General features: G+C 44.9%; 1 protein-coding gene across 7 annotated transcripts in view; it reads right to left on the bottom strand.

Moving 5' to 3' along the window:
* TANC2 (tetratricopeptide repeat, ankyrin repeat and coiled-coil containing 2) overlaps positions 1 to 27,970 on the bottom strand; it is a 163,573-nt gene that overhangs the window by 71,238 nt on the left and 64,365 nt on the right. For 5 of the 7 annotated variants that reach the window (XM_059868979.1, XM_059868982.1, XM_059868981.1 and 2 more), the window contains 2 exons: positions 21,568 to 21,675; positions 5,876 to 6,024 (listed from right to left, as the gene is read on the bottom strand). In XM_059868979.1, the coding sequence (XP_059724962.1) occupies positions 5,876 to 6,024; positions 21,568 to 21,675 (257 nt within the window). The remainder of the gene's footprint in view (positions 1 to 5,875; positions 6,025 to 21,567; positions 21,676 to 27,970) is intronic. The other 2 variants (XM_059868984.1, XM_059868985.1) reach the window with 1 other exon arrangement.

Genomic DNA, 27,970 nt, shown 5'->3' with positions numbered 1-27,970 from the left:
ACTGTGTGCAAGGAACCTGGAGGAGTTTATCCATCTGATCCTGTGCAGGGAGATGGATTTATTAAAAATCCAGAATCATTCTTGAATTCAGATTGATACATGGCAGAGCCCTTGTTTTAACTGCAGGCTACTGGATACAGAAGCTGCTCTGGAAAAAGCTTCTCCCTGCTGAAGGCACATCCTGGAGCATCTGCAGGGGACAAAGCTGCTGTGCAGGGACAGGTGACCTTTTGTGTACTGAACACACCAACTTCATCACCCTTACACTGGACTTCAGAGCTTTTGTTTTTTAATTAACAGGCAATTCCAACACTTTCCTTGCACAGGACTGAGTGCCAGAACAGGCACCCCCTCACAGGGTGGGCACTGGAGGAGCCTCACCCTCAGGAGGGTCAGTCCTTCTCCCCTCGAGGATGGGCCAAAAGCAAGCACTAAAAAATGGGAGTTTCAGCATACCATCCTCCCTTGAGTCCATCTTTAGGGCTCTGCAGAGGGAGGTGACCCCACTCTCCCTGGCTCAGGGGACAGAGCAGAGCACAGCAGGTTCTCTGCACTGCTGCTGTTGGCACAATGAGCCTGGTCCCAAGGAAGGAACAGCAGAGCTTCATTCCCCATCTGGAATCTGATTCAGTGAGATTTCTTTTATTCTGTGGGAGCATCCCCATGTAATTGTGTGGCTTTGTATCCCCTTCTCTGTGACACAGAAAGCAAACTGCAGAACAGGCTTGACCTGTTATTTTTTTCCTCCTCCCTATTCCATATTTGAAACTTTAAAAATGTCTGTGAGGGCCATTTTTAAGTCAAACATGATGTTTTACATTAGGACACCATAATGGCAGCTGCCACGTGAAGCCACCAGGAAAAAAACTACTTTGGCCAAGTATCCCCATGGGTTTTGGAAAAATCCTTACTCAGAGAGGATTTTCTCAGTTATGCCCTGGTGCTGGAGGCAGCACAGAGCATCCCTGGCAGGGGGGATGGAGCAGCCCCCTGGCCACCCCACAGCTCTGCTCTCATGTCAGAATTGATCTCAGCCCAATCACAGATTATCCCCACCATGGATCAGTGCATCAGCAAACCAGGGACACAGGGCCACTGTCACAGCTCTGCTGGCAGGTTTGTGTATTCACACAGACATCCCAACACAGCAGAAAATGAACTCTGTGAGTATTTCTGTGTTCATTTCTAATTTCCCTGTGGTATCCATCAGGGTTGGTCTCTTCTTCCAAGCAACATGCATCAGGATAAGGGGAAATTGCCTGGAGTGGGGCCAGGGGAGTTCAGGCTGGATATTAGGGAAAAATTTTGGAGTGGTCAGGCATGGAACAGGCTGCCCAAGGCAGTGGTGGAGTCACTATCCCTGGAAGCCTTCAAACTACAAGCAGATGTGGCACTTTGTGACATGGTGGGGTTCAAAGGCTGGACTTGATTATCCACTTTGTGACATGGTGGGGTTCAAAGGCTGGACTTGATTTTCCTGCAGGTCTTTTCCAACCTTAATGATGCAGTGATTCTGAAATACCAGCAGGGTACATGATGGCTCCAGCACATGGCCATCTCTGCTGAAGTACCTGGGACAAGCAAAGCAACTCTCCTCTCTCCATCCTACTTAAAGTAAACCCCATTTGATCAGCTTACAAATGGGATCTTCAAGAATGTAAAGCTTTATTGCTATTATGAATTCTTTATGGTGGAGTTTTTTTTGTTTTAACTGTCATTTTAAACAAATCCCCACTGAAACTTATCTCAGTACAAAATAACATCCACTAACTTTAAAACATAGAAATCATTGCACGTTAAAGCAAATTAAAATTCAGTGCAAGGATGGTACACTTATCTTCCCCCCAGCTGATAAAACTATTGTTTCATGAAATGCCAGAAGGGATAAAAGTTCCTTTATTTGCTGTGTTATCAATGCAGCTCCTAAAGAACAAGCTCCTTGCAACTGGAATTTATGAAATAACACAGTATATCACTTGGCATTGATTGACATGTTTTATTTTTGTATTGATATAGAAAAATGTTCCTCTGTGTGAGTTTTAAATATAAATTTCCATTGACAGAACATTCTGTATTATTATTGCTGCTGTTTCATCTGTCACATTTTCACTGAACTTTGAAAAATCACTCTGTTCTGCCAGAACCTCAGTGTCCTTTGTGCTGCTCTGGCAGACAATACAGTCGGAAAGAATTTCCCAAAAAGTAGGAGAAAAAGGATTTAATCCTCAGCATTTGGGATCTCCCGTTAAGGAAATCACGATTAAAAGCAAAGAAAACATTCTATTTTATTACAGTCTGGATTAGAGAATATATCCTTGGATATAAAATAAGGCAACTGGGGGGAAAGGCAGCGTAGAGATGCACAGATTGGGCAGTTCCAGTGCCAATTCCTTATCTTCCTTTCAGCCTAAGCACTGGTGAGATGGCAAATAATCATTGTCTCATCCGAGAAGGCAAAGCATGGCTGGAATAACAAGCAGCAGCTTTTGACACAAAGAACGTTTTCTTTGCTGAGCTCATGTAAATTAACACATTAAAACCCAAAAAATTGTTCTAATTTTTAGATTCAAGTGCAAATTACTGGTCAAAGTCTCAATCAGAATTTAATCAATCAATGGCTAATAGAAGAATTAATTTAATGAATGCAAATCCCACAAACGTCTCATTGGGTGATTTTCAACATGATTGGAAGTAAGGCAGTGAAAGAAACTCAGTGTGGGATGGAGATCTGGAGAGGTTTTACCAAAATTTGCTGCAATTCAGAAGCAGCTTTAGCTTGGCCAGGGTTTGTTTGCTGAGACAGCCAGTGGGAGATGGCAGAGTCAGAGGAGAGCCCCAAAAGTGTGAGATGGCTGGGGCTGAGGTGGAGAGGCTGACTGGCAAGGTTCATGCAGCCTACAGAAAGGACAGGTACACTGCATCCAAGGATAGCTGCACCCCTCCCCTGTCTGCAGGGCCTGGAGAGGAGACACAACCACACTCCTCTCAGAAAGGGAAAGGAGCTACAGTCACAGCTTCCACCCAGGATATTTTCTACCAGGTAGAAGAATAATGTTTTTCACAGTTAAAGTTGGTGAGCCCCACAGGAGGCTGTCAGGAGAGCCACTGATCTCCATCAGTGGAGATCTTCCAACCCTGCCTGGATGAGCCCTGAGAACCCTGGCTGGTGAGCCCCACCAGAGGCTGTCAGGAGCCACTGATCTCCACCACACCCTGCCTGGATGAGCCCTGAGAACCACCAGAGGCTGTCAGGAGAGCCACTGATCTCCACCACACCCTGCCTGGATGAGCCCTGAGAACCATGGTTGGTGAGGCCCACCAGAGGCTGTCAGGAGAGCCACTGATCTCCACCAAACCCTGCCTGGATGAGCCCTGAGCCCCACCAGAGGCTGTCAGGAGAGCAAACCCTGCCTGGATGGGCCCTGAGAACCACCAGAGGCTGTCAGGAGCCACTGATCTCCACCAAACCCTGCCTAAATGAGCCCTGAGCCCTACCAGAGGCTGTCAGGAGCCACTGATCTCCATCAAACCCTGCCTGGATGGGCCCTGAGAACCACGAGAGGCTGTCAGGAGAGTCACTGATCTCCATCAAACCGTGCCTAGATGGGCCCTGAGCCCCACCAGAGGCTGTCAGGAGAGCCACTGATCTCCACCACACCCTGCCTGGATGAGCCCTGAGCCCCATGAGAGGCTGTTAGGACAGCAAACCCTGCCTGGATGAGCCCTGAGAACCACCAGAGGCTGTCAGGAGAGCAAACCCTGCCTGGATGGGCCCTGAGAACCACCAGAGGCTGTCAGGAGAGCCACTGATCTCCACCACACCCTGCCTGGATGAGCCCTGAGCCCCAGGAGAGGCTGTCAGGAGCCACTGATCTCCACCAAACCCTGCCTAGATGGGCCCTGAGAACCACAGCTGGTGAGGACCACCAGAGGCTGTCAGGAGAGCCACTGATCTCCAGCAAACCCTGCCTGGATGGGGCCTGAGAACCACCAGAGGCTGTCAGGAGCCACTGATCTCCACCAAACCCTGTCTGGATGGGCCCTGAGAACCCCAATCCCTCCCTGAAGCCAGCCCTGCCTCCAGAGGTGGTGCATGGATGGGCTGACCTCGCGAGGTCACTTCCAACCCTGAGTATTCCAGGATTCAAGGCAAGTGCTGACATCAGGAGACACTTACAAAGGAAGGAAAAAATTAACTTGGTAATTGAGGAACCAGCCTCTCTTTATCTTCTCCTGAACATGAATGGCATTCAAAGGGCCTGGAAAACTTTTTCATGCAAAAATTAGCACACAGCCCAAGATACCAATCTAGTTTAGAGGACAAGTCTGCTATTTCTCTTTAGATTTTTTCTTTTATTTATTCTCCAAAGACATCTTTGGCTTTAGAGGAAAGACTGGATTTTAATTTCTGTCAAAAGGTAACAACAAAAGGAACCATTTATAGTAGAAAGCTCTGCTTGGCTTTGAAGTATTTAGTTGAAATAGGAGCCTGTTAAAAGGACATTTTCTAGCCCAATGTATAGTACAGTCCATTCTAAATCCACAACTTGCTTGAAGAAACTGAATGGGAAGTCTTAAAAGTCTAACATATGTTTTAAAGGCAAAAATTTTACAAAATCACATTTCTTGGCTCTCAATCAAACCAGCTCATGCAGGAGATCAAAAATGCATTGTGTCAGTCAGTCAACCCAGCCTGGCCCTGGGACACTGCCAGGGATCCAGGGCAGCCACAGCTTCTCTGGGCACCTGTGCCAGGGCCTGCCCACCCCACACAGAGGAATTCCTTCCCAATATCCCATCCAACCCTGCCCTCTGGAAGTGAGCCATGCATGTCCCTCCAGGCCTTGTCCAACCTCCCTCTCCAGCTCTCCTGGAGCCCCTTCAGGCCCTGGAGGGGGCTCTAAGGTCTCCCTGGAGCCTTCTGTTCTCCAGCCTGAACATTCCCAGCTCTCCCAGCCTGGCTCCAGAGCAGAGAGGCTCCAGCACTTGGACCACCTCCAGGGCCTCCTCTGGACTTGCTCCAGCAGGTCTGTTCTGTGCTGAGGACAGGCCACTTCTCACTGACTCTCTTTTTAAGGAATTCAGGTTCTCTGAATTACATTTATGTTAAATATCTGAGTGACTCATGCAGAGTCATCCAATGACAATTAAAGGAACAGAGAATTGGAAGTGGTTGATGAGTTTTGTGCTCTTCTGCTACATACTGGATTAGCCATCTGTCAATTTAAATGCAAAAAGGGGTGGGGAGGAAAGGCCTCCTATTTTCACTCAGCAAAACTGCTAATTGTCCATACCTGAGGAAAAGGAGGGAGAAACTCAAGCTCAGGCAGTTTCTACAAAACCTGTATCATAGCCCAAAGCTTTCCAGCCAGCCAGGAGTTTTACAAGCTCCACCACAATAAAGATTTTATGATTTGCCTTCTTTATCTGTTTTCAAGCATGAAATCACCTTGTTGGGCAAACATGAGCAAGAACCATGGCTATCTGTGAAATCAGGCTATTACTATTTCCCTCTCCCTTCTGCAGAGACTGTAAGTCTTTATGTAACACTACTGAAGCACTTCTGAAATATCACAGAGAAGACGCCAGGCAAGTACAGATTATTTTGGTCACTATAATCTGATTAGAAACACTGCCCACTCCTACATTTGCAGAAAAACAACAGAAGCTGTCTCACATGGCTGATCCCTGAACCATGGCCTGCTGTTCAGGGAGGATGAGTCACCGTGAGATGAGGAGCTACAACCTCAGCACCATTATTTCATTGTTACACTGAGACACCTGCTTGCCATGGAATCAGAGCAGAACCACCCTCTCCCAAACTCCACGGTGATCCCAACCCATGCCACAGGGGATCAGGGGGAGGGGGCCATACCTGGTTCTCGTCCTGCACCTCCATGCTGTACTGGGGCCCTGGCTGAACCTCCGTGACTTTCTCTCCGAGGAGGAAGCCCAGGCGAGTCATGAGTGTGTTCGCTGCCTCATCTACGGATGGAGGGGGTCCCAGCTCCTGCTCAGTATCACCTAAACACAAGAAAACCAGATTCAGACAGGAATTGGTTACTTCTGGCTGCTGCTCAGTGGTTTTACTGACACAGCACCTGTTGTGTGCCCTCATATCCGGGTTTTCAGGTTATTCACGTTATTCAGGTCTGTTTTACCACTCCGTGCTGGTCATTAATTTTAGGTCATGTACCACAGATGTAAGTTTTCTCCAATGTTACCTGTTGCTGCTCCTCTCACTGCTCGTTATTTTCTCAGCACCTCCCATGGAAGCACACCTAGGTATTTGTCCCTGTAGCAGAAGCACCAGAGCTACCAGGGAAGAAGATTTTCTGGACCAGCATTGGAGAAGAATGTTTGCTCTCTTCCCTCTGTTTCTCACAGAGAGGACAAGGCCACAAAAGCCATTTGGAAGGTGCTCCACGAGCTGCAGAGCAACCAACTTGTGCTACTGAGCAGTTAACAGGAAAGACCAGGACAGAAAATACATTTGTGGAAGTGCAACTTCCACTGTCACCTGCTGTCCCCAACACACTCATGGTCACACAGAAATCAAGTCTCTCCAAACTCAACTCACTTTCTGCACTCCCCCTAAGGGCCACGCCACAAATTCCCCATCAAGTCTGCAAAACAGGCCAAACCCAACATTCCTAATGATTTTTCAATTTTTTTTTCCACCACCTGTAGGGAAAGCAGCACAGACAAGCTTCTAGCTAGCAATGCACACTGGGAAAAGGGCTGGCATGTATCCTGGCATTTCTGTACACTTTGAATTTTATAACAAAAAAGGAGGAACAAAAACCTGTGGAGGTTTTTGACTTGTAGTATCACACATGTAATTTGGGTTCTGAAAGTCAAGTTCCTTCCTGCTCACACCAACACCAGGGTCAAAGTCTGAAGGTCAAGTTCTTACCCCTTTACACTGAAGTAATACTGTGCTTAGTGCAGTTATAGGAGACTAATTAGGATTTCCAATTAGTCTACAGTTAATTATTCATCTGATAATGTACAATCTGGAAAAGAGCCCATCTCCATTTCCTAGCTCTGTCCTGCTTTGGGCTCCTCCAGCACTCAGCCTGCAGCAACAGTAAAAGGATGCTACTTAAAATAAAATATTGCTTTTTGATAACTCTAACTGAAACCCACAAATCATGGAACCTGGGATATGTACAAAACCTCAGGACATTTAAGCCAGTTGCTTCCAGAAATTCACATTTAATGAATTTCACAGAAGTTTACAGCAATTTTTGGATGTCTCATCTGCCCTACTGCAAATTAAAAACCCGGGAGCATCTCCCATGCAGCCACGACTGCATTCCTGAGCACCACCAGCTCTGGGAGCTGAGCATCTGGAGCTCTCCTTCCAGTGTGGCCTCACTGCTATGAAAATGGATGAAGCAGCAGATCCATGTGAGCTGAGTTCCTGAATCCCCATTGTACTGCCTGAACCAACGCTGACGCCAATCCCAGAGATCTCAGAGAGACAAATTTAAACGGATGGCCCAATTTGAGGATCTGCTGACCACCCACAGTCAATCTGTGGGCATTTACTGGCTCTAGGAGCCCAAGCCAGAACACAGACATTTATGTAAAATGAAAACTAGAGGGACTTTTATTTCCAAGGTTATTTCTTTCTTTATAAGGTAGACTACATTTTTAAAGGTAGATTTTTTTGGTAAAAGCCATTCCTTATTGTGCATTCCCATTCTGTCTTCACAACCATGATATTAAAAATATTCAAATTATGCTGACTTGCACATCTGGGGCAGAAAGGAACAGCTGGATCTACCTCTATACTGCCCACCTGGGAGGATTTAGGAGTGCACTGGGCACAGCCAGTTTCCTTTGGCTCAATGCTGGGAACAACTCCCAGCCAAACTTCACTCACTGAAGGTTGAGTTTAACTTTGTCCTTAACCCCCCACTTCTTTTAAACAACCCTTTAAGCATCTCCAAGGGGCACGAACCTGGCTTTCACCTGTAAAATACAGAAAACTACAATCTTGCCTCAAGTCATTGTACAGGTACATTGAAGATACAGAGGATAATAATTATGTGCTTTGACAGCAGTCCCAATGGCAGGGCATTGTTGGAACCACAACATCTTCAAGATCCCTTCAACCCAAACCAGTCTGTGACTGTAATTCACAGAATCATGGAAAGGTTTGGCATGGGAAGGACCTTAAAGCCCCTCCAGTCCCACCCCCTGCCCTGGGCAGGGACACTGCACTATCCCAGGGTGCTCCAAGCCCCATCCACCCTGTCCTGGGACACTCCCAGGGATGGGGCAGCCACAGCTGCTCTGGGCACCCTGGCCCAGCACCTCACCAGGCTCACAGGGAATGATTTCTTCCTCTTATCTGATCTTACTCTGACCTCCTTCAGCTTAAGGTTCTTCTGCCTTGTCTTGCCACTCCATGCTCATTCCCTGCCAGATGTTGGTCATGGCACAAGGTCTCACCAGCTGAACCACAGCACTGGAGCTGTGAGCCTTCCACATTTCATACAGAACTATCAATTATTTCATTACAACCTGGCTTTCAAAGTACAGATAACTCTGAATTTAAGCAAAGCACCATTGTACTGGATTATCCCCTCCTAAAGTCTTGAAAAATAAGTGGGATCATTTAACTGAATGTCAAAGAACAGACAGAACAGCTCTCAAGTGCCTGTGAATGGGTATTATGGAAAAAAGCTGTATGTTGCCTTTCAGGGCTGACAGTAAGACCTCATACTCTCTTCCTAAGTTCAGTGAAAGGCCAGAACTGGTTTTTTCTCCCTTCTCCTGGGTGGTACCCAGTTGGTGCTGCAACCACATTTTACTCCTCACTTCAACTCTCAAATGAGAGTCTGTGTCTTGGCTCATTTTTACCCCTAGTGAGAGGTCTGCTGCAGCAAGTGGAGCTACCTGAGGCTCACACAGATACCTTCTTCTCTTTATTTTGAACAATTTTAGCAGATCCCAGCTGTGAACACCCCCATACTTTCCATCTACTTCTGCCTCTTTTTCAGTTAATGACTTTTTCTTTGACTGAACTGTAAAAATGCAAATTAGAAATACAACTTGAGCTCGTCAAGCAATTTAATAGCTCTGATCCTCCCTTCAAAAAATTCAACCCACTTTAAATACGTCAGCAGCTCCCTGCAATTCACCCTGGAATTTACCTGATTTAGGCCATTTAGGAGCAATTTCACAGAGCCTGGCAGCTCTCTCAGATGTCTTATCTAGAAACCCTGTGGATTTCTGAAGGGGTTAACTCCTACACCTCTGTAGGCATCACATGCAGCAAGATTGAGTTCATAAGTGCTCATAAATGTTCAGAGTATTCCTTGAAAATCAAATATATCATTTTACAGCAGAGTTATTAGGTTTGCTCCTCTCAAGAAACCAGAACATTCAAAATGTCCAATGTTTTTTTTGTACATTGTCATTTTCAAACAGTGTTTCTGTTACCTCCTTTCAATTCCTATATGAAAGCTGCCACATATTTCAGCTGCAATTGCTTACCAGCAAATGAAATTTCTTCATGATTTATTTGGTAATTCTGTGACTGGTTTGATAGCCACCCTCATCTAACTCTAGATAAATGGTGGAGGGCAGTGCCCCTGGGAGACATTAACAATGTAGTCCACAGAATATTTTTAGTTTAATTGCCATACTTTTACTTTCAAACCAGCTGAAATCTATTTCAGTGAGTGGCTAACAAGAACTGGGTAACAGTTCCCTTAGAGGCATCCACCCCAAATTTCCCTGACCATGAGACTGATTTACCTTTAGAAAATCAAAAATTCTAGAATTAGGAATGAAAAAAAGAACAGCCATGTGCAAAAAGCAAGCACTTATGGAAGGGCAGAAATAAATACCATTTAGGACCCTGATCTTCAATTACATAACTGCAGAGTTTTATCTAACAACCTCCCTAGCTCCATGTGACCTGAATCTGTCCCATTATTATGTACATCTGCTTTAAATTATTCTGGATACACTTGAGCTGTATTTGGAAAATATCCTTGACCATTTCTGCATATCCCCCTAATCTCAGAATTAATGGAAGATTTTTTCATTAGTCTTGTTTACATCAAGAAGAGATTTTTAAAAATTTAACAACTAAGGGATGAAGGCGGCCCTATATACATCTCTAAAAATGTCAATTTTTGCACTGCTGCACCTCCAGTCCTGGGGTCAGTTTTGGGGAAGATATTGAGGGGCTGGAGCAGGGAAGGGAACAGAGCTGGGAAGGGTTTGGAGCCCCAGGAGCAGCTGAGAGAGATGGAAAGGGGCTCAGCCTGGAGAAAAGGAGGCTCAGGGGGACCCTTCTGGACCAAAGAAAAAACCGGGGAAATGAGAGGGGGAAATGAGAGAACTGCTCATTACTGAACATACATCTATCTATCTATCTATCTATCTATCTCTATATATATATATATATATATAAAAGGCCAGTTATCATAAATACAAGGCTGGCATCTGGAATATCTCTCTGAAGCAGGATTACACTTTGATCCCCAAAAATGTTCCCGAGCTCTTTAACAAATCAAGGACACCAGGAAAGCAGTAAGTTCCCCACTGATGGAAAGCAGAGATGAAATTGTTTCTTTCTTTACAGTTTTTGGCACTTTAGCTCCAAAAAAATGAATATGGGGCTGTGCTCCAGCTCTGGACATCCAACGCTGGATGTCAAAGGCCATCCATCAAAGGCATGGCTGGCAAATAAAGTTGTTTGTTTTTATTTTTAGGTCTTAAACTGACCTTTTATTCCAGACAATTTGAGGGTAGAGTATTACACTCTTATTGATACAGAAGGCTTTTTTAATATCAAAAAAGAAGAAACACTCCCTTAAAGACTATGTGTTTGCCAAAGCCTGATTTTGTTTTGCAGTATTAGGCATGTGTCTTGGTTTGAAAGACAGGTGTTTGCCAAGGAAGGTGGGAACCTCCCTTGGAATGGAGAATGTGATCCCCTCCCCCCCAAATTATTGTAATCTGAAATTACAGGGCTTTCAGACAAAGGTAGGGACAAGAAACCCCAGTTCTTCACCAGTACAAGGCAAACAAACAGCTCTGGCACTGATAGAAACGGGACCAGATTCCCGGTACTAAAGTGATTTCAGCATTTCTTATAGGAAAAAGAAAGGCCCAAAGCCAGGGGGCCCACGGGCCGAGCAGGAGCGCTCCCGTCCAGGATGCTGCAGCGCCGGCACTCGGGCTGCTTCAGCAGCCATGGCCCCCATGGTCCAGGTGGAGCAGCACAGCTGCCCTGAGTCAGGTGACCCTTTTTATCCTGCTTTTTGTCCCTTTGGATTGGTTTCTTTTTGGATCCTTCATGCAAATCCAGTTTTAGGTGCTCGATTGGCCCATTACAGTTCTGTCATGGCTTGTTAAGTTTGGGAAGTGGTGCACTTTACTCAGGGGTATTACATTGAGTGCCACATTGCTTATAACTACCCTTTTACCATAACCTAACTAACAGTACATCCTTACCAATTATCAACTATTTCTCACCAGTTTTAATCTAATCTCTTTTCAACAGTTTCTAATCTATTTTTAAAGGCACGGCCACAGAGCCGACCTTCCCCCGGTGCAGTTCCGGGCACGGCCAGCAGGGGCGCTGCTGGCTGCCGGCCGGGCGGGGCCGTGGCTGCCCCGCGGCTGCAGGGGGCGCTGTGCCGCCCTTCCCGCACGGCCCTGGGGGCGGGCAGCGGCAGGGACACCCCGGGCGGTGACAAACACAATGTCACAGACAGCTCCGCAACCTCAGCAGGAGCCAAGGGGGGCGGATGGACACGGGGTGCTGGGTTTTGTTACCAACAAATAAAGGGTTACCCATTTTTTTCCCAAAGGTTGTAGAATTACAAGTTTAACCAGTTCTGGTAGAGGGGAGTGCTTTGTTAGTTGCATGTTGTAATCACCTGTTAAGTATCAGTTGTTAACCATCTATTGTTGAGAATTCTCCTCTCTCAGTACCACCCTTGCCTGCTGCCAGGAGGATGGCATCCCCCCAGACGGTGCGAAGGGAGGAGACCTTGGAGTTGATATGAAAGTAACCTCTGATCCAGAATGCAATGCAACAGGACCCCCCCACCAAATCCAGGAAAAGACCCCAAAAACAATGAGCCAAAACAGAATTAAGAGATCAAAGCAGTGTCTAGACATCAGGGGTGAGTTCCGAAGCCCGGAGAGATGCTGAGAACCTCAGCTGTCCCTCGCCCTAGAAGATGTTGGTCGGAGCCAGGACTCAAGACTGCAAACTCAAAATTGGGCTCCAGGTGTGTATACCCCCACCTGCTCTCGTGAGGAGAGGACACCCAGCTCTGCCCCATAGTGGACAAAGCTGCATTTTCCTCCTCCTCCTCCGAGTCACTCCTGGGAGCGACGACAGCGAAACCACGGACCCGTTGGGCCTCCCAACCTTGAGCTGATCACCTTTAATAAAGGCACTAAACAGAGAAAGATCTCCTGCCCTGTTTCTTTCAGGTTTGAGGGTAGCCAAGAGGCCCGAGGCAGCGGCGGCCGGGCTCCTCTGCAGCACCCGCCTCACCGGGGAGATGCGCCTGTAGGGAAGGGCCCCGGTTCTCCTCCGAGGCATCCCAAGGGATGGTCAAGGTCCCTTCCAGTCTCATCAGGTGGATGAAAGTCCCAGTTCAGCAGCTGCTCTTCCAAGCAGCTCACAGTGGGAGGACAAAGCAGCGAATCCTCCAGGCCCGCTGTCCCTCCCTCGCCCCACTTCCCGCAGTATCGCCGTCCTTTTAAAGAGAAACCCCTCAGGTGAGAGAGTAGCCAGCTGCACCCTTCTCCATCCTCCTCCTCTTCCCAGCCACATCTTTTGTTCTCTTCAGTATCAGTAGTTATTGTCTCTTAGCAACAAGTGGGACAAAGTTTCATGAGAGAAAGAAAAAAAAAAAGAAAAATCCTAACCTCCACCAGCATATTGCATCACAACCACCCAAATAATCTCTTTAATTCCAGCATCTCTCTTTCAAAACCTCTCACATTCCTTCCTCTTATTTTTCGCATCATTTATTTCTATCAGGTGGTAGAAATCTGACAAGAATTTTGAAAAACCTGTTCCCTCTGTGGTAAGGCCAACCCCAGCCAACCAACAGGGGCACAAAGAAAGTTGCAGGAGACTTTCAGAAATATTCACATACATATATAACATAGTATTTCCTTCATTTTCTTGGGGAGAAGAGTCTACAGAAGAGGATTTTGACAAACACCTATCCTTCTTCCAAGGCAGCTTTGCCTGGTCAAAACACAACGAGCATCAAAATGAGCCAAATGAGCATAAAAATGAGCCAAACAAGCACGAAAATGAGCCAAAAGTTTAGCCAGGCAAATGACACTTTACTGTCACCTTTGACCACTGTTAAGTGGGAGGTCACCAGCAAGAGACAAGACAGCACAAAGACCTTGTCCTTACCTGATCTGATCTATTACCACGTTCCCAGGATAAATTTCTTAAAAGAAAATCTGACTAAATTATGGTCTTTGCATTTACAACGCTGACAACAATCTTGAAAACCTACCATTACATACCTGAATAAGACTTTAAAAGTTCTGTTTGGATGTAACAACTGCTACAGAAATAGACTAATTTACTGTTGCCGGTTTTTAAAATAACAAGTCAGACTGAACAGGGCTTAAACCTGGTCTAGTGGAAGGTTTCCTGCCCTTGGCACCAGGTGGAATGATCCCTTCCAGCCCAACACAGTCTGATATTCTCTGATTCTTTTGGGGGCTAATTTCTAACAGCACCAATGTCAAGGGCTGCTGCTAATTGTGTATCTTCAATGACTGGAGAGGGAAGACTACTGTCCATGTGGATAAAATCAATTTAAATCTTGTTCTTTCTCTAAAACATAAACTATATTTATGAAAATCTTACCCCACTCAAATAAAATCACCCACACTGACAGTGGGGCCCTGGAAAAATGTTAAGATAGACTCTGAGATGTTAAGCTTTGCATTTCACCTGTGTAAGCATGATAAATGATGTAATTGTTAGATGTGATGATTGTTTAGTAATTAAAAATAATTATTGTATAATCATAAGAAGAACCATAAGAAACTGTATGTTCCTAATCTAAGGCTATGCTTGGCTGAAATCTATGTATACAACAGAACAATATAAGTTTAATAATTAACATGAAAGTTATATAAGGGTAGAATATAAAAGTATGTTCAACCTGAACCCATGTTGGAGTCAGATTTGGGTCTGTACCCCTGACACCCAGAGCTCTTCAGTAACAGCACCTGTATAAAATCATTTTCCGTGATTATGTGTTCCTGAATGCTAACAACAGTGTCCTCACAGTGCCCTGAAGTTACACAGATGAGGAGCTGTAATTTCATCTGTAAAATGCAGGTGGAGAAACACCACTGAAGTTACTGAAGGGGCAGATGCAGGTGAGAGACCAGCAGGTGACTGCACACATCACCACAGCTCCTCTTTCAGGGCCAGACAGATGCCAAGAACAGATGGGAATAGAGCAGGAATGCTGCCCCAGGCAGACTCTGCCAGCAGGAGTGGAGAGCAGCAGAGGGACCTGCTCCAAGTGCTGACCATAAGTGGTGGGACAAGGCTTCCCCACAGGGATGGGGTTCCTCGTGGGAACACATGGAAGAGCCAGGGGGGATTTAACTCAGAAACAAAACCAGCAGGCTCAGGAGTGGGGGAGGAAGGCTGCTAGAGCCTCAGTCCAAACACAGGGATTTTGGAGCCTGCAGTAAGTTCCAGGGCACTGGAGGAATGTGAAGCCAGGCTGGTACAAGCAGGGCTGCACTTTCAAACTGGCAGCTGGCCAAAATGGTCATGTTTGGACTCAAGGTAATTATTTTCAAGCGATTTGGAGCTAAATAATTAGTGACATAAAAAGTCAAAAATTCTGCTTAATGAGGTGGAAAATCTACTGTGGTACAGGAGGTTATGCACAAGTGGAGCTCCTTTCTTCAGGGTCCAAGGGCAGCTGTGCTGCCCTGGAGAACAGAGCAGATGGGACAGAGGGAATGCTGACGACTGAAGCCCGTTTCACCAGGGGAACAAGAGTCACGCTAGATAAGAATAAAGAAGTTCTTGTTCTGCAACCCTGGGGAGGGTGAGGAAGTCACAGCAACTGGCAAGAGAGCACAAGTCATGGTGTGGCTTTCAGAGCACTGCATATTTTCACTTATGGGCAGCTCTCCATAGCATCACTGAAATTCAAGGACTTTCATCCGCAGGCACTGGGACATGGGAACCAGGCTTATAAAAGAACAGAGCAGTTTCCTACAAATGTAACCAACCTTTCTTCCATTGTTATAGCTAACAATAATGGTAAAATGAATACTGAGGGCCTCCATAAAGAGGTGAAACAAAATAACAGCATCTCAAAACACTGCAGGAAAAAAAGAAGTAGAAATACTGACCACTTCCTCTTTCTTTCCCCTCTCCTCCAGCTACATTTTTATGACAAAAACAGGCTGAATGGAGCTTGGAGCAACTTGTTCTAGAAGGTGTCCCTGCCCATGATCTTTAAGGTGCCACCCAACCCAAACCCTGCTGGAATTCAAGAGCATCAGTGCTCCTGTTGTCAAAAAGTAATGTGCTAGAAGAGGAAACTCCTCTGCCAGAGTCACTCAGTGAGAAACCTGCCCCACCTGCTCAGATATGGAAGACAAGGTTTTACACTGATCCTCACAGGCCCAGCGCTGGCAGTTTCCAAACCATCAGGGGTGGTTTGCTTATGTACATATTTATTTGCTGGCAGAAAGCTATAAATATTCCAAAAGCCAAAGTATTAGCACAAAAATGGTACTGTTTCCCAACAGATCAGTTGAAAGCAAGCACTGCTGCTTGCTGAGGCAAAACAGCTCCTTAAATTCCTGGGATCCATCTGGATGGGCAGCCAGAGGTGCTAGGCTGCTGCTGCTGAAGTATCTGAAGCAAAACACACCTCGGGAGCCACCTAGGTTACATCTGTGAAAGCAGTCACAACACTTTAAAGCTGGGCAGTTCAGCACAAAAACAGAATTTGGATCATTTACAGCCTTTTCCTCTCCTTTTTCCCTTTTTTTCTCCTCCAGGTAGATCAAACCCAAACCCTGTAAGGGTTGGGTATTAAAAGATTGCACCAGGAAGCTTCAGGAAAAGCATGTTGTCTCCAGTTATTTAACAGTTAAAACATAAGGGAATAATCTATGGGATTAGTATTATTTTTGCTTCTTATCTTGAACAACTCTGCTTTGGTAAGATTCAACAAACCCTAAACTCTGCACCCTGCCACTATTCTCCACGTTGCAGCTTTCAGTTCAAGCAAACTCGATGGCACCTGATGGCAGCTGGTCCGTGGCCAATCCCAAAGGGATTCACACCCAGGACTCCAGCAATGCCCTCAACATTCCTCCCTCTGATCCAGAATTCCAGACCAGACTGGGCCTTGTTTTGTAACACACGAGTTTATTCTGAAACTGGTTCCACCTCTTGATCTAGCAGAAGGAACCAACAGCATCCTCCCAGGAACAGCAGGAGAAAAGTCAATTGCTCCCATGGCAACCAGTGTGCCAAATTATGGCTCTTCTGCAATTAGGGCTGATCACAGTGATTTCCCATTCCCTTCAGGTCAGTGGGCTTGACAGTGCTGGGACAACCACAAGATTCAACAGTAAAACCACTGGTCAGATCACGCTTGGTTTGATTATTTCCTCTCCTTCCCCCCAGTTCATTGCTGTTCAATATGACAGAGGTTGGACCAGAATCCTGCTGGCTGCATTTGTTTGGGGTTTTGTAGGATTTTTTTGGCTCAGTGCCTGTATTTTCACAATAAAAAAAATCAGAGAGGAGTGCTGGTTCCCACATTCCCTTTTAAAGGGCTTTTTCTAAGACCTGAGCAGCATTTTGTTGTGTTTAGGAGAAACACATGGATAGTGTAAAACGAAAAATACACATTTTACACCATAAAAGAGAGAAGCAGCAGCAAGCAGATGCCAAGCTCGGTGATTCTATAACCAAAGGAAGAGAAAAAGGAGCACTGAGATGAACAAAGTGCTGCTGCCATGGTAAATCACTCCCCTCCCTGTCTGTGGCAGGAGCACCGCAGTGATTCCTAACTCAGTCAGGGATGAAAACACATGCCTGCCAGCCTAACGTGCAGCAAGCAAACCAGACACTCAAGATCTGGGTCCCAACATTTCTGAAGAAGGAGTTAATCAAATTAAAAGATAATGTCATAACAGATTTAGCCTTTGGAACACAACACCAAGGTAATAAATTACATAAAATGCAACTGCAAACATTAATCTGAGGCTAAAGGCCACTACCTGAAAGCACCATCCATCTCCAACAGATTTTCTGAGCACTTAGAAGTCAAAACATGTTTTAGCTACCATGAAAAACAAAAAGCAGCTCCAAAAAAAGATGCCCTGGTGACTACAATTAAGAACCAAGAACCAGGACAGTGTTCACCATGCAAGCAGTGCCTCTGGGCAGGAGTGAGGTGTGATAAAGTGGGGGAAAACCCCTACACATGAAACTGAGTCACCAGAATCACTGCAAAAGGGTTTGACAAGGTCAATTCCTGCTATTCTACGTTATCCTTGAAGAGCAATGATGGATGTGAGGGCTCACCCCAGCCTCCCTGCCTTCAGAGGGCTGACAGGAGGGAAAACACAGATGCCTCTGTGGAACAGTGCCTGCAGGACTGGAGCAGAGACAGGGAGGGAAGGTGGATCAGAAACCTTCCAAGACCCTCCTCATAAGGTCTCTGCAAAGCCACAGAGTCACAGAATGGTCTGGGTTGGAGGAGACCTTTTAGCTCATCCAGTTCCAGCATCCACTAGAGCAGTTGCTCTAAGCCCTGTCCAACCTGGCCTTGAACATTTCCAGGGATGGGAGACCTGTGCCAGGCCTCATTACCCACACAGGGAAGAGACAAGGAACTCCATCTCCACCAGGGACACTTCAAGTCAAGGACTGAAACCTGAACAACCTCTGCAACTAAAAACATCTACAGAAACATAATTTGACTCAATGATGCTTGTGGGTCCCTTTCAACTCAGCTTATTCTGTGATAATTCTGGTAGAAAAGGGTTTTTCAAAGTCATGGAACAGCTTTTTCTTGCCATCATCTTAGCTGCAACAACTATAAAATATGAAATGAATTTAAGAAGATTTATTAATTTTTAAGTATCTACATTCTTTTCTCTATACAATGAATGGAATAAAAAATGAAATAGAAATTATACCAAGCTTAAAACTTCACTATTTGTGCTTGGTATTAGAATGATGTCCCTACATGCTACCACTCAGTATTGAGATCTTCCTTCTCCTGCCTCGGCACTGGAACGTCGGGAGCACGTCACTCCCCCACACTGACTCACACTGAAGATGTCACAAGCAAATCTTCCCCCCAGCAGCAGGAGGGGCACTGCAGTTGCTCAGGAAACCACCTCCCTGGAATGTGCTGCAATTTGCCTGAAACCTTAAAATAAACATTTTGATACTGAGCAAAATCTCACCTCTCGGCATCTCAAACTGAGATCGTTATTCGTATATATGCAGAGTAGCTCATGCTCTCTTTTCTTTGCTATTTAGTGTTTTAAACTGCTTTCAAGTGTATAATTAATTACATTTTTTTGTCAGGGATCACATTAAAAACCACTCCACCTCCCCTCCATTGCCAGGCAGATCATCAGCCTAATTCCTTTCCTTCTTTCAGCTCACACCGTTATTCTTGGAAACGCTCGGGATTTAGCACGGTGTGCTACATCTTCACAGGAGGCACCACGAGTTTTAGAAGAGGGTTAATGTAAGCCTAGCACAGAAGAGAGGAGCTGTATTTCCTTGGAAAACTGATTCCAAGCAGTGCCTGAAGCTTTGCCATGATCCAGAGGAGGACTCTTCCTCCACCTTCCCATCAGGAGCTGGATGCTACGTCCCCTTTGGTTCCTGGGAGTTGACCACAACTCACTCTCTTTCTTTCTTTCTTTTTCTTTTCCTTCTTTCTCTCTTTCTTTTCTTTTCTTTCTCTTTCTTTTCTTTCTCTTTCTTTCTCGTTCTCTTTCTTTTCTTTCTCTTTCTTTTCTTTCTCTTTCTTTCTCGTTCTCTTTCTTTTCTTTCTCTTTCTTTTCTTTCTCTTTCTTTTCTTTCTCTTTCTTTTCTTTCTCTTTCTTTCTCGTTCTCTTTCTTTTCTTTCTCTTTCTTTTCTTTCTCTCTTTCTCTTTCTTTCTCTTTCTCTTCTTTCTTTCTTTCTCTTCTTTCTTTCTTTCTCTTTCTCTTTCTTTCTTTCTCTTTCTCTTTCTTTCTTTCTCTTTCTCTTTCTCTTCTTTCTTTCTTTCTCTTTCTCTTCTTTCTTTCTTTCTCTTTCTCTTCTTTCTTTCTTTCTCTTTCTCTTCTTTCTTTCTTTCTCTTTCTCTTCTTTCTTTCTTTCTCTTTCTCTTCTTTCTTTCTTTCTCTTTCTCTTCTTTCTCTTTCTCTTTCTTTTCTTTCTCTTTCTCTTTCTTTTCTTTCTTTCTCTTTCTCTCCCTCTTTACACAAGGATTCTCCCCCAACCACCTACTTCTTCCAAGGTGTATCTCCAGCTTGGAATCCAGCCTTCCAGAATACAGCAAAACCTCCAGGCCCCACACTACTGCTACTTTCACAGAAGGATCCATAAATCTGGGCAGTTCTTCCATGAACAGCTTCAGAAATCCTTCCCCAATGGATTCTATCCTCCCCTCTCCCCCTGCCTGTCCCATCTGCCAATACAACCCTGGCCACAATCCCTGGACAAGGCACACATGAAGAGAGCAGCTCCCTAACAGGTCCCTGGGGTCACATTTGAGGAAAGTGAAACAAACTGAATCCCCAAGGTGCCATTTCTACCTTGACTCCAAGTCCCTGCTCTTCCCTGGCATGCACTGCTCTGCTCTCATCTCCCTTTTCCAAGTACACCAAGGTGGCACTTGGGGACACAGTCTCATGGTGACTTGGGAGAGCTGGGTCTGCAGTTGGACTCGATGGCTCTAAAGGGCTTTTCCAACCTTATTGGTTCCACTGTGACAACTCTGCCATTGTCACTTTTTTCCTTCCTTAATGACACTTCATGTTCCTTTAACGACACTTCAAGGCAGTACAAAACTCCACTTTTCCTCTCAGATCACTAAACTATCAGCAAGAGAAGGAGATCAAACAGCAGAAAAAGAAATTAAAGCAATTGCAGATCCCATTGTCAAAGCCCATCCCTGGGCTTGGCAGGAGTCCTGCCCTCCAAAGCTCTGGAAGAGGGGAGGCACATGTCTGGGTGTGGGAATGTGGAATTTATGGTTTTTTTAATCTTACAATGCAATGATAATTCTCTGTGGATGCAATCATAATAAGTTTATAATTATTAACAATTATAAACATGACAGTTGAAGCCATTCAGTTAGAAAAAAGAGCTGCAGCAGCACAATTTTAATTGTAATTCATGATGATTGAAAAAGGAGCAGCACTTTTCAAGGCAACTGTGGTCTCAAATGAGGCACTGCCAAGCACAGGAACTGTCTTTTGATTTTCTGAGACAACTTCTCCTTCAGACAATACATTCAAGAAAGCCCACATTTAAAATCTGGACAACATTCAATTAATTCCTCCAATTTTGAGCACTCTACAGGTTCTTCTACAAATTCATCAGCCACAGGAATAAGCAACACCCTGATCCCACAGTCATTTATTAACATGACCTTGGTGACTGTAGCTGGAGATTTCAGAGGCAGATGTCACACATTTGCACACCATTTCAACAGATTAAACATTCCTTTTCCATCCAAAGCCTACAGTGAGTACAGATCCCTTTGGTTCATAAAAGGAAAGCCAGGGGAAGAATCTGCAGAATTCAGCACAGAATCCACCACAACACTTGCTGCTGTTTTCAGCCTTCTCCCAGCACCTCCACAGTCTCTAGCCTTCCCCTGGCTGCCACTTCCACGTTTCCACAAGTGGAAATGATCCTGAGCTGCAGATTCCAGGCACTCACACGTGCTGGGTTTGCTGGGGCTTGGGGGATTTAGGTAAAGCCTGCCCGAGCTGACAGACACGAACAGGGCTGAGCCAGGAAGGGACATGACCCACTTTATTTATTTTCCAACCAGGGGCCTCAAGCAACATGTATGCATTTCAGAGCAACTGCCACAGCATCCATCAATTAGAAGGTATTTCTTAACAAAATAAAAGTTAACACCCCAAAATTCCTTGATGCAGGTAACAAGGTCCCACAGTTTTGCTTTAGCTGAGTTAATGATGTTTCTGAGATGTGGTTTTATTCCAGCCTCTCTGCAGGCCAGCATTAAAAATGAAATTTAAAGCAAGTATGTTTACTGACTCATTTTTATCTTCTCAAAAGCAACTCCCTAGACCCTCTAAATTATTCTGAGGAGATAGCAGCCACATGCAAAATTGCAAGAAACAAACGTAAATGGGCAGTGACCAGAAATTAATGCTTATTCAAATTTCCAAGACAGTGAAACTTGGTCAGGGAAGGTCCAACCAAGCATCTAGCCAAAGGAGGCACATTATACATTTACAAAGTCTTTCTGCCTGTTTGCACAGAGCCTTTGCATGCAGCTTACCAGGGCAGAAGGCATCAACGTCCAGCTTCTGGGCAGACAGGGTTGGGGAGCCAAGCTCGGACTCTGGGATTCGAGGGCTCTCAACAAACTTTGCTTTCCTCAGAGGGGCTAAAGGAGAAGGAGGGGAGAGAAAGAGAGAGGTCATGAGTAAGGGAAATAGCAAGCAACAGATGGAAGCACTTAACTAAACGACACTGTCAGACTCATATCAGGTTACCTTTTTTTTTTTTTTTTTTTGCCAGGAAAAAAAATTATCTGCATTCTTTACAAAGGAGATGGCTCTTGGTTAAACTTTCAAACTGCACAGGCTGACTTTAAAGTGTGTGAACACTGAGGCACATTCCTGATACTATAAAACATTTTCTTTTCTCCTATTTTATTAAATTTTTTTAGAGGAAGCAAATGAGCCTGGATCCAGCCAGCAACTGTGGAAAAGCAAAGATCATAGAGAGGCACACAGAGCCCATCAGGTTTTAAATATTTCACTGTAAATATCTGAAGTGAACACACAAATGCTATGCTCAGAAATTGTTTCCTTGAACACAAAATTTCAATTTCAAGACAGTCTCACTGTTGGACCAAACAGGTTTGGTGTTCAACACAAAAGAGCAGAGCAAAGCTAACACTGTGCAAGCCAAAAAGAAGCACTCCACTTTTATCCTTGCAAATCCATAAAAGAGACTTAATAGAGGATGGGGAAAAGGTGAAAGTGTCTGTAACAAAGCATCACTGACCACTAAAGCTAGAAAAATGGGATTATCTCCACGTTTTAACAGTCTGAACTCTAAAAGACATGCAATTCTGTACAACATCTTTTTTGGAGTAAAACTAATAGAAGTGGTTTAGTAAAAGTCTTCAAATATATTCCAGACCAGAAAAAGAGAACTAGAGAAAAAGTTCCATGCAGAGATTGTCACAGTGCATTTCCAAGTTAAATTCTCATTCCCATTACAATGAAAGGCTAATTTGAAAAGTCCCTCAGCACTGATTCTGGGGGTCAGTGGCTTCTGCCCCTCCAGTTACATAATTTATCTTTCCAGTTCCCTGTCTTGCAAATTAAATTTGGGATCTGCAGCTAAAGATTGGGATTGTTCTTTTGCTTCTCCTGTAATAAAAGCTCAACAGGTCAGAGATTGATCTCTGAGGCAGCAGGAAATCTTGGTTTTAGGGAGCTGCTGTGTGCTAGGAAAGGCTGAGAAGGTCCAAGGACGGGGAGCCTGACAGACAATGCACAACCAGATCACTCAAACTGAGCTACACATTAGTGACCCCAGACTTTTTTTAAATGGAGTGTGCAAAGCAGAGATGCAGACTGAGGCATGGTTTTTCACTATAAAGTCCCCGTGAAGCAGAAGAAAGGCAAAGAATGAACCCCCCAAACCTGCACCAAAACAGGTGTGCTCAAACCCCTCCTCTCTGCCCCCTCTCGATGCACCTGAGGGGGGATGTGCTGAGGGAAACCAGGTACCACACTTCCATTTTCCACACAAAACCCTGCAGGAATGTCAGACACTGCCAGCACGTTCCCTGCCAGCCCACCAGGCTGGTGGAACAGGAGCTGTGCAGGCCAGGAGGAATGTGAGAAACTCAGGAAGATAAGGACAGCCTGCAGCCCCTTCTCCCCCCATGGGCATCATGTGCAGCACCACTCAAACACACAACCTGATACTGAACACTACAAGCCAGCAGAGAATTCTGTGTAATCCCTCCTGGAAAAAATCCCACATGTGCACACACAAACACCCCACAGGCACCAAGTGGCCAACACACGAGAAAAATCATTCCCAGTAACAACCCTGTGCCAGATCCTGATGTAATGAAAACATTTTAATATTGAAAAGATTATTGCTATGGCCTGGAAATTGTTTAAGTAATTCTGCACTGGTCAATCCTTTAATATTTAGTTTGTAATCGCAGTTTTAATAAATATGTTTTGCCACAGTCTCAGTAATTTCTGTAATAGATATTAAAAATAGCCTTTTCTTGTCTTTTCTTTATCCTTTCTGGCTGCCACCAGGACCATGCATCATCCCATGCACATGTGGCAGTGCTCACTGTGTTCTAAACCACGAAACCCACAGAATTTTCACAGTGCAAGAAATGCTAATGACTGATGGGATTGTCACTAGAAGGTTCTGCACTAAAAAGTATTTTTAAAAAGAGGAAGGAGAATTTTAATAAGCACAGAGAGGGCGATGTGATCACAACCCCACCTGCTGTGTGGGCACACAGGTCAGTGCAGGATGCAGGACCTGCCTGCTCTGGCAGATCTGCACTGAGCAGTGCCTCTCACCTGTAAGGAAGGGATTGACCTCCCTTTCTTTGGGTTTTATTTCTACATTTTCTCTGGATCTCTTTTACCCCTCACTGAGGTGCCCACTGCCCCACTAATTCCTGACTGATGACCACGGATGTGGATCTTGCACCCAACAAACTGATCCACCATTTTTGCTCTTGATCAAAGAACATCCTGTCACCAATGTGGTGAAATCTCCATATACTGCAGTTTCAGCCATACACAGAATTTTAATGCATTTCACAGCATCACAAAATCACAGACTGGGGTGTGTTGGAAGGGAATTTAAAGCTCATTCAGTTCCACTCCCTGGAACGGGGCAGGGGACACCTTCCACTACACCAGAGCACTGTCCAGTCTGGCCTGGCATCTATTTTATTATGTTTTTGTTCCCTCAAAAGCATGATTTGAGCCCTAAAAACACACTTCCACCAGCCAAGACACACCATGACTCACAGACAACAGTTTACTTTAAAAGGCTCAAGTCAATACAATCCTCCCCATGTAAATACAGGTGGGGAAAAATCACAGAAGGAAGAGTTTCTGTTCTTACAAATCCCCTAAGAGTGGAAAAGACAAAAACTCCTCCTAACTCACCCATAACCCGATTACAGGAGAGGAGGATTTTCATGTACAAGAATTAAGCACCTCTGACTCGTGTTCAAATGAAGATTATCCTGACAGATTCAGATTTGGGCATTAGCCTTCTACTGGAATAAATAACAAATGGAAATATCATAAACTCTAAAATCTGGTTTGACACTCTGCAGCCAAATGTTAATGGGGAACTCTGATCTTTTTATCAAAGTGGCTTTTCAAGGCACAGTGCTTTGCCTTGGTCCTGAACCCCTTCCTGAGAGCAGAGGCAAATCTTGTGATCAGAGTCATGGGATGAGCTTCTGGCACAAATTATAAAAACTGACAAAAGCATGAAACAATTGTTTGAAGTATTCTGTACCTGCTCAGTCCTTTAGGCCTCTTATTGCTGTAAGGATTTTCTGTGTGCAACTGACCAACTCCAGGTGTTAACCAGCACAGAAACAGCCCTTGTGTTACACAACTGGAGTTTTCTGAGCAGAGAAAACTATGTTTTCCAAGAACACCAGGAAAAGGATGTCTGCAATAACCAGTTCTAAAAATATCATGGATGGAGTAGAGATGGCAGTCACCAGCAACACTGGCTTTCCAGAACTGCAAAACCAGCATTTAATTCAGAAAAGCATGTTGATTTCATGGAGCCTAGAGTCACAACCTTGTGTCTGTCACCTGGTGCCAGCAGCCCTTGATCTGTGTCCACCCCACAGGCCAATGCTTGATGACAAATATATTTGCTCCTGCTGAAGAAGGAACTCCAATTTCAGTGGCTGAGATGTTATTTCAAACCAACACTGCACATTTTTGGGGCCAGTTCTGCACTTCTTAGAGGGATTAATCCCCACTGGCGTCCAAGCCAGCAGAACAAAACTGAAAATCCTTCTGTTGATGCAAATAAAACTCTCATTTGACTTTGCCAGCACAAGGAAAGTGATGTTTATTCCAGGGTAGGAATGACCCATGCAATGCAAACCCCTTAGCAGGGCCAGCAATCAGAAAACTGAATTAGCTGCCTCGTTTCTGACACTTTCTGCAGCCTTCCAGTGTCTTTCCTTGTCCTGGCACAGGTGCCCAGAGCAGCTGGGGCTGCCCCTGGATCCCTGGAAGTGTCCATGGCCAGGCTGGACAGGGCTTGGAGCAGCCTGGGACAGTGGGAGGTGTCCCTGCCATGGCAGGGGATGGGACCAGATGGGTTTTAAGGTCCCTCCCACCCAAACCAGGTCTGGGATTCTGGACAGACATCACTGGGAAAGGATTTCATTAGGAACTGCAATGTCAGCAGCCTGGCTTTTCAAGGCTCTCTTTAAGAACAGGGAGCAAACTTTGGAAGGCTGGCTCTGCAGAGAGGAAAAGTGGGTGCTCAGTGCATCCTCCCTTCCCACCTTTCACTCATGCCAGAGCCTGCCTCACGTTTGAAGTGTCCCAGCAGCTCTGCAGTGCTGTGCAGAGCTGACTTTATTGAAGCCTCCCTCCAACTGAAATGTTTTTAGTGCTGCAGAGTTATTGATCCACAGAGCTCCTGGAACAAATAACTGGCACGTTCAGCCCAGCTGCACAAAACCCACCCACAAAACACAGGGCATGAAGCTTTGCTCCTCCCTCTGGCCCAAAGGAGCCTTTATTTGGCCAAAAAGAGGAAATTGTGGACCACATGATTTATTTTGCTGGAACCCTAGAAGGGTTTGGGTTAGAAAAGACCCTAAAAAAATGATCCACAACCTGTCATGTTCCACTAGACCAGCTTGCTCCAAGCTCCATCCAGCCCAGCCATGAACATTCCCAGGGATGGGGCAGGCACAGCTTCTCTGGGAAACCAGAAGAAATAACATACCAGCTGTGTGGAATGAGGATTTTAAGGTGCATATGTATTTTTTTAAAATTAAAATTAGACCAGTGACAATACATACAATGAAGGTGAACATCCTCTTTACATAATCCAGTATTATTTTACAGAATCCATTGTGTAACAGTTTTTTATCCTCCTCTATTATTTGAGACTAAAAAAGCTTTTTAAATTCCATTCCCCAGCCTCTCTCCTCTCACCCCACATTATCACAGCAGCGAGGGCAGGGCAGCACAGAAAAGAGTGAGAACAATGTGTAGTCTGGAAACATCACACTTGTTCCAAAACTTTCAGAAAACATGTTTAGTTTAGGAGATAAGGCCCTGGAACAAGAAAATGGAAGGAAACATAGGTGGAAAGAGGAAAAGAATAAATAAAAGCAGGAAGAGAGTTCAGCAAGCTGGTGATAGCAGGACAAGCAATGGGAGAGCTCAAAAAAGCAACTAAATTCATGTAGAAATTCTTCTTTGAACTGTAGATGTGTGTAACACAAAGGCTTTGCCCATTACTGCCCCTGAAATTGATTTTTCCTTCGCAAAACTGAGGAGCAACCTTCTCCAAAGCAGAGGATTCTGCAATCCCATGGGACCAGAAACCTCTTGGAACATTCTTTCCTCCTCTCTGTCTCTCTCCAGATGAACAAGGCACAGAAAATATCAGCAAGAATATGTTCAGTGACCTCAAAAAGGAATGAGTCTTCTGAAAAAGTACAAATAAATCAAATTATTACCTACCTAACCAAGATTATTACAAACCCTCCCAAATAATTGATCAGAATGATTTTCTGTCTGAATAGACATCCTTAAATCGATGCTCAAGGGAAAAAATCACCTGGTTGTGAAAAGGCTTGTATGAATTTTAAATATATGTAGAATAAAATAATACAGATTTCTGCCTGAAGTGTTCAATAAAGGCAATACAATGATGCCTACAATACATTTATATATTCAGAGAGAAAATAATTCCTCCTAAAACACCAACCTGGCTGAATTCAGCTCAATTTCCATTTTGCTTATTATTATAAACAATTTCCTGTCATTCAGGGGAGGGGAACAGTGATTTTTCCATCAAGTTTAGCACTGCTGGAGACACCAGCCAGCAAAGTCCCCACCCCCAGCTCAGCCCAAAGGGTTCAGATCTGGAGCATCCCAGTGCCAATGCCCTGAGCAGATGCTCCCTGGAATATTCTGGCAAGCCTCAGGAAGAAAGCTGCTCCTATTATTGATCCCAGAAGAAAACCACACCCTCACTTTCCCCCTAGATAAGGCTTTTTTCCCAGCATGGGCTGCCAACAAGTCTCTGTCCATGTAGGGGATAGCTTTGAGGAGAAAGAAGTTCTTTAATTAATAAATAAATATGGCAGGAAGAGATGGGACTCTCCTCCTTTCCTCTCCCCATCCAAACTGATCAAGTCTTTTTGACTCCCTGGAGCTGTGGCACACTGCACACTTCTCCATGTCATTTCCCATCGAAAACTCTTCCTTTCAGCATCCTCTGAAGCCTCTCAGAATTCCTTTTTTAGCAGAAATTCCTCATCTGTGACTCAAGGTAGAGCCCTGTGCGTGAGATGAGGAAGATGAAAGCAGAGAAAGGAAGGCAGCACCACTTGCTCCACATTTCTAAGTCATCCTGTTATGAAAACAAGCCATAAATTTCTGTTGCTGTCACTC

Source organism: Haemorhous mexicanus, chromosome 28, assembly GCF_027477595.1.
Source record: "Haemorhous mexicanus isolate bHaeMex1 chromosome 28, bHaeMex1.pri, whole genome shotgun sequence".
NCBI classification, from domain to species: Eukaryota; Metazoa; Chordata; class Aves; order Passeriformes; family Fringillidae; genus Haemorhous; species Haemorhous mexicanus.
Note: the sequence above shows the minus strand (reverse complement) of the source record. Positions and strands in the feature narration are given on the sequence as shown.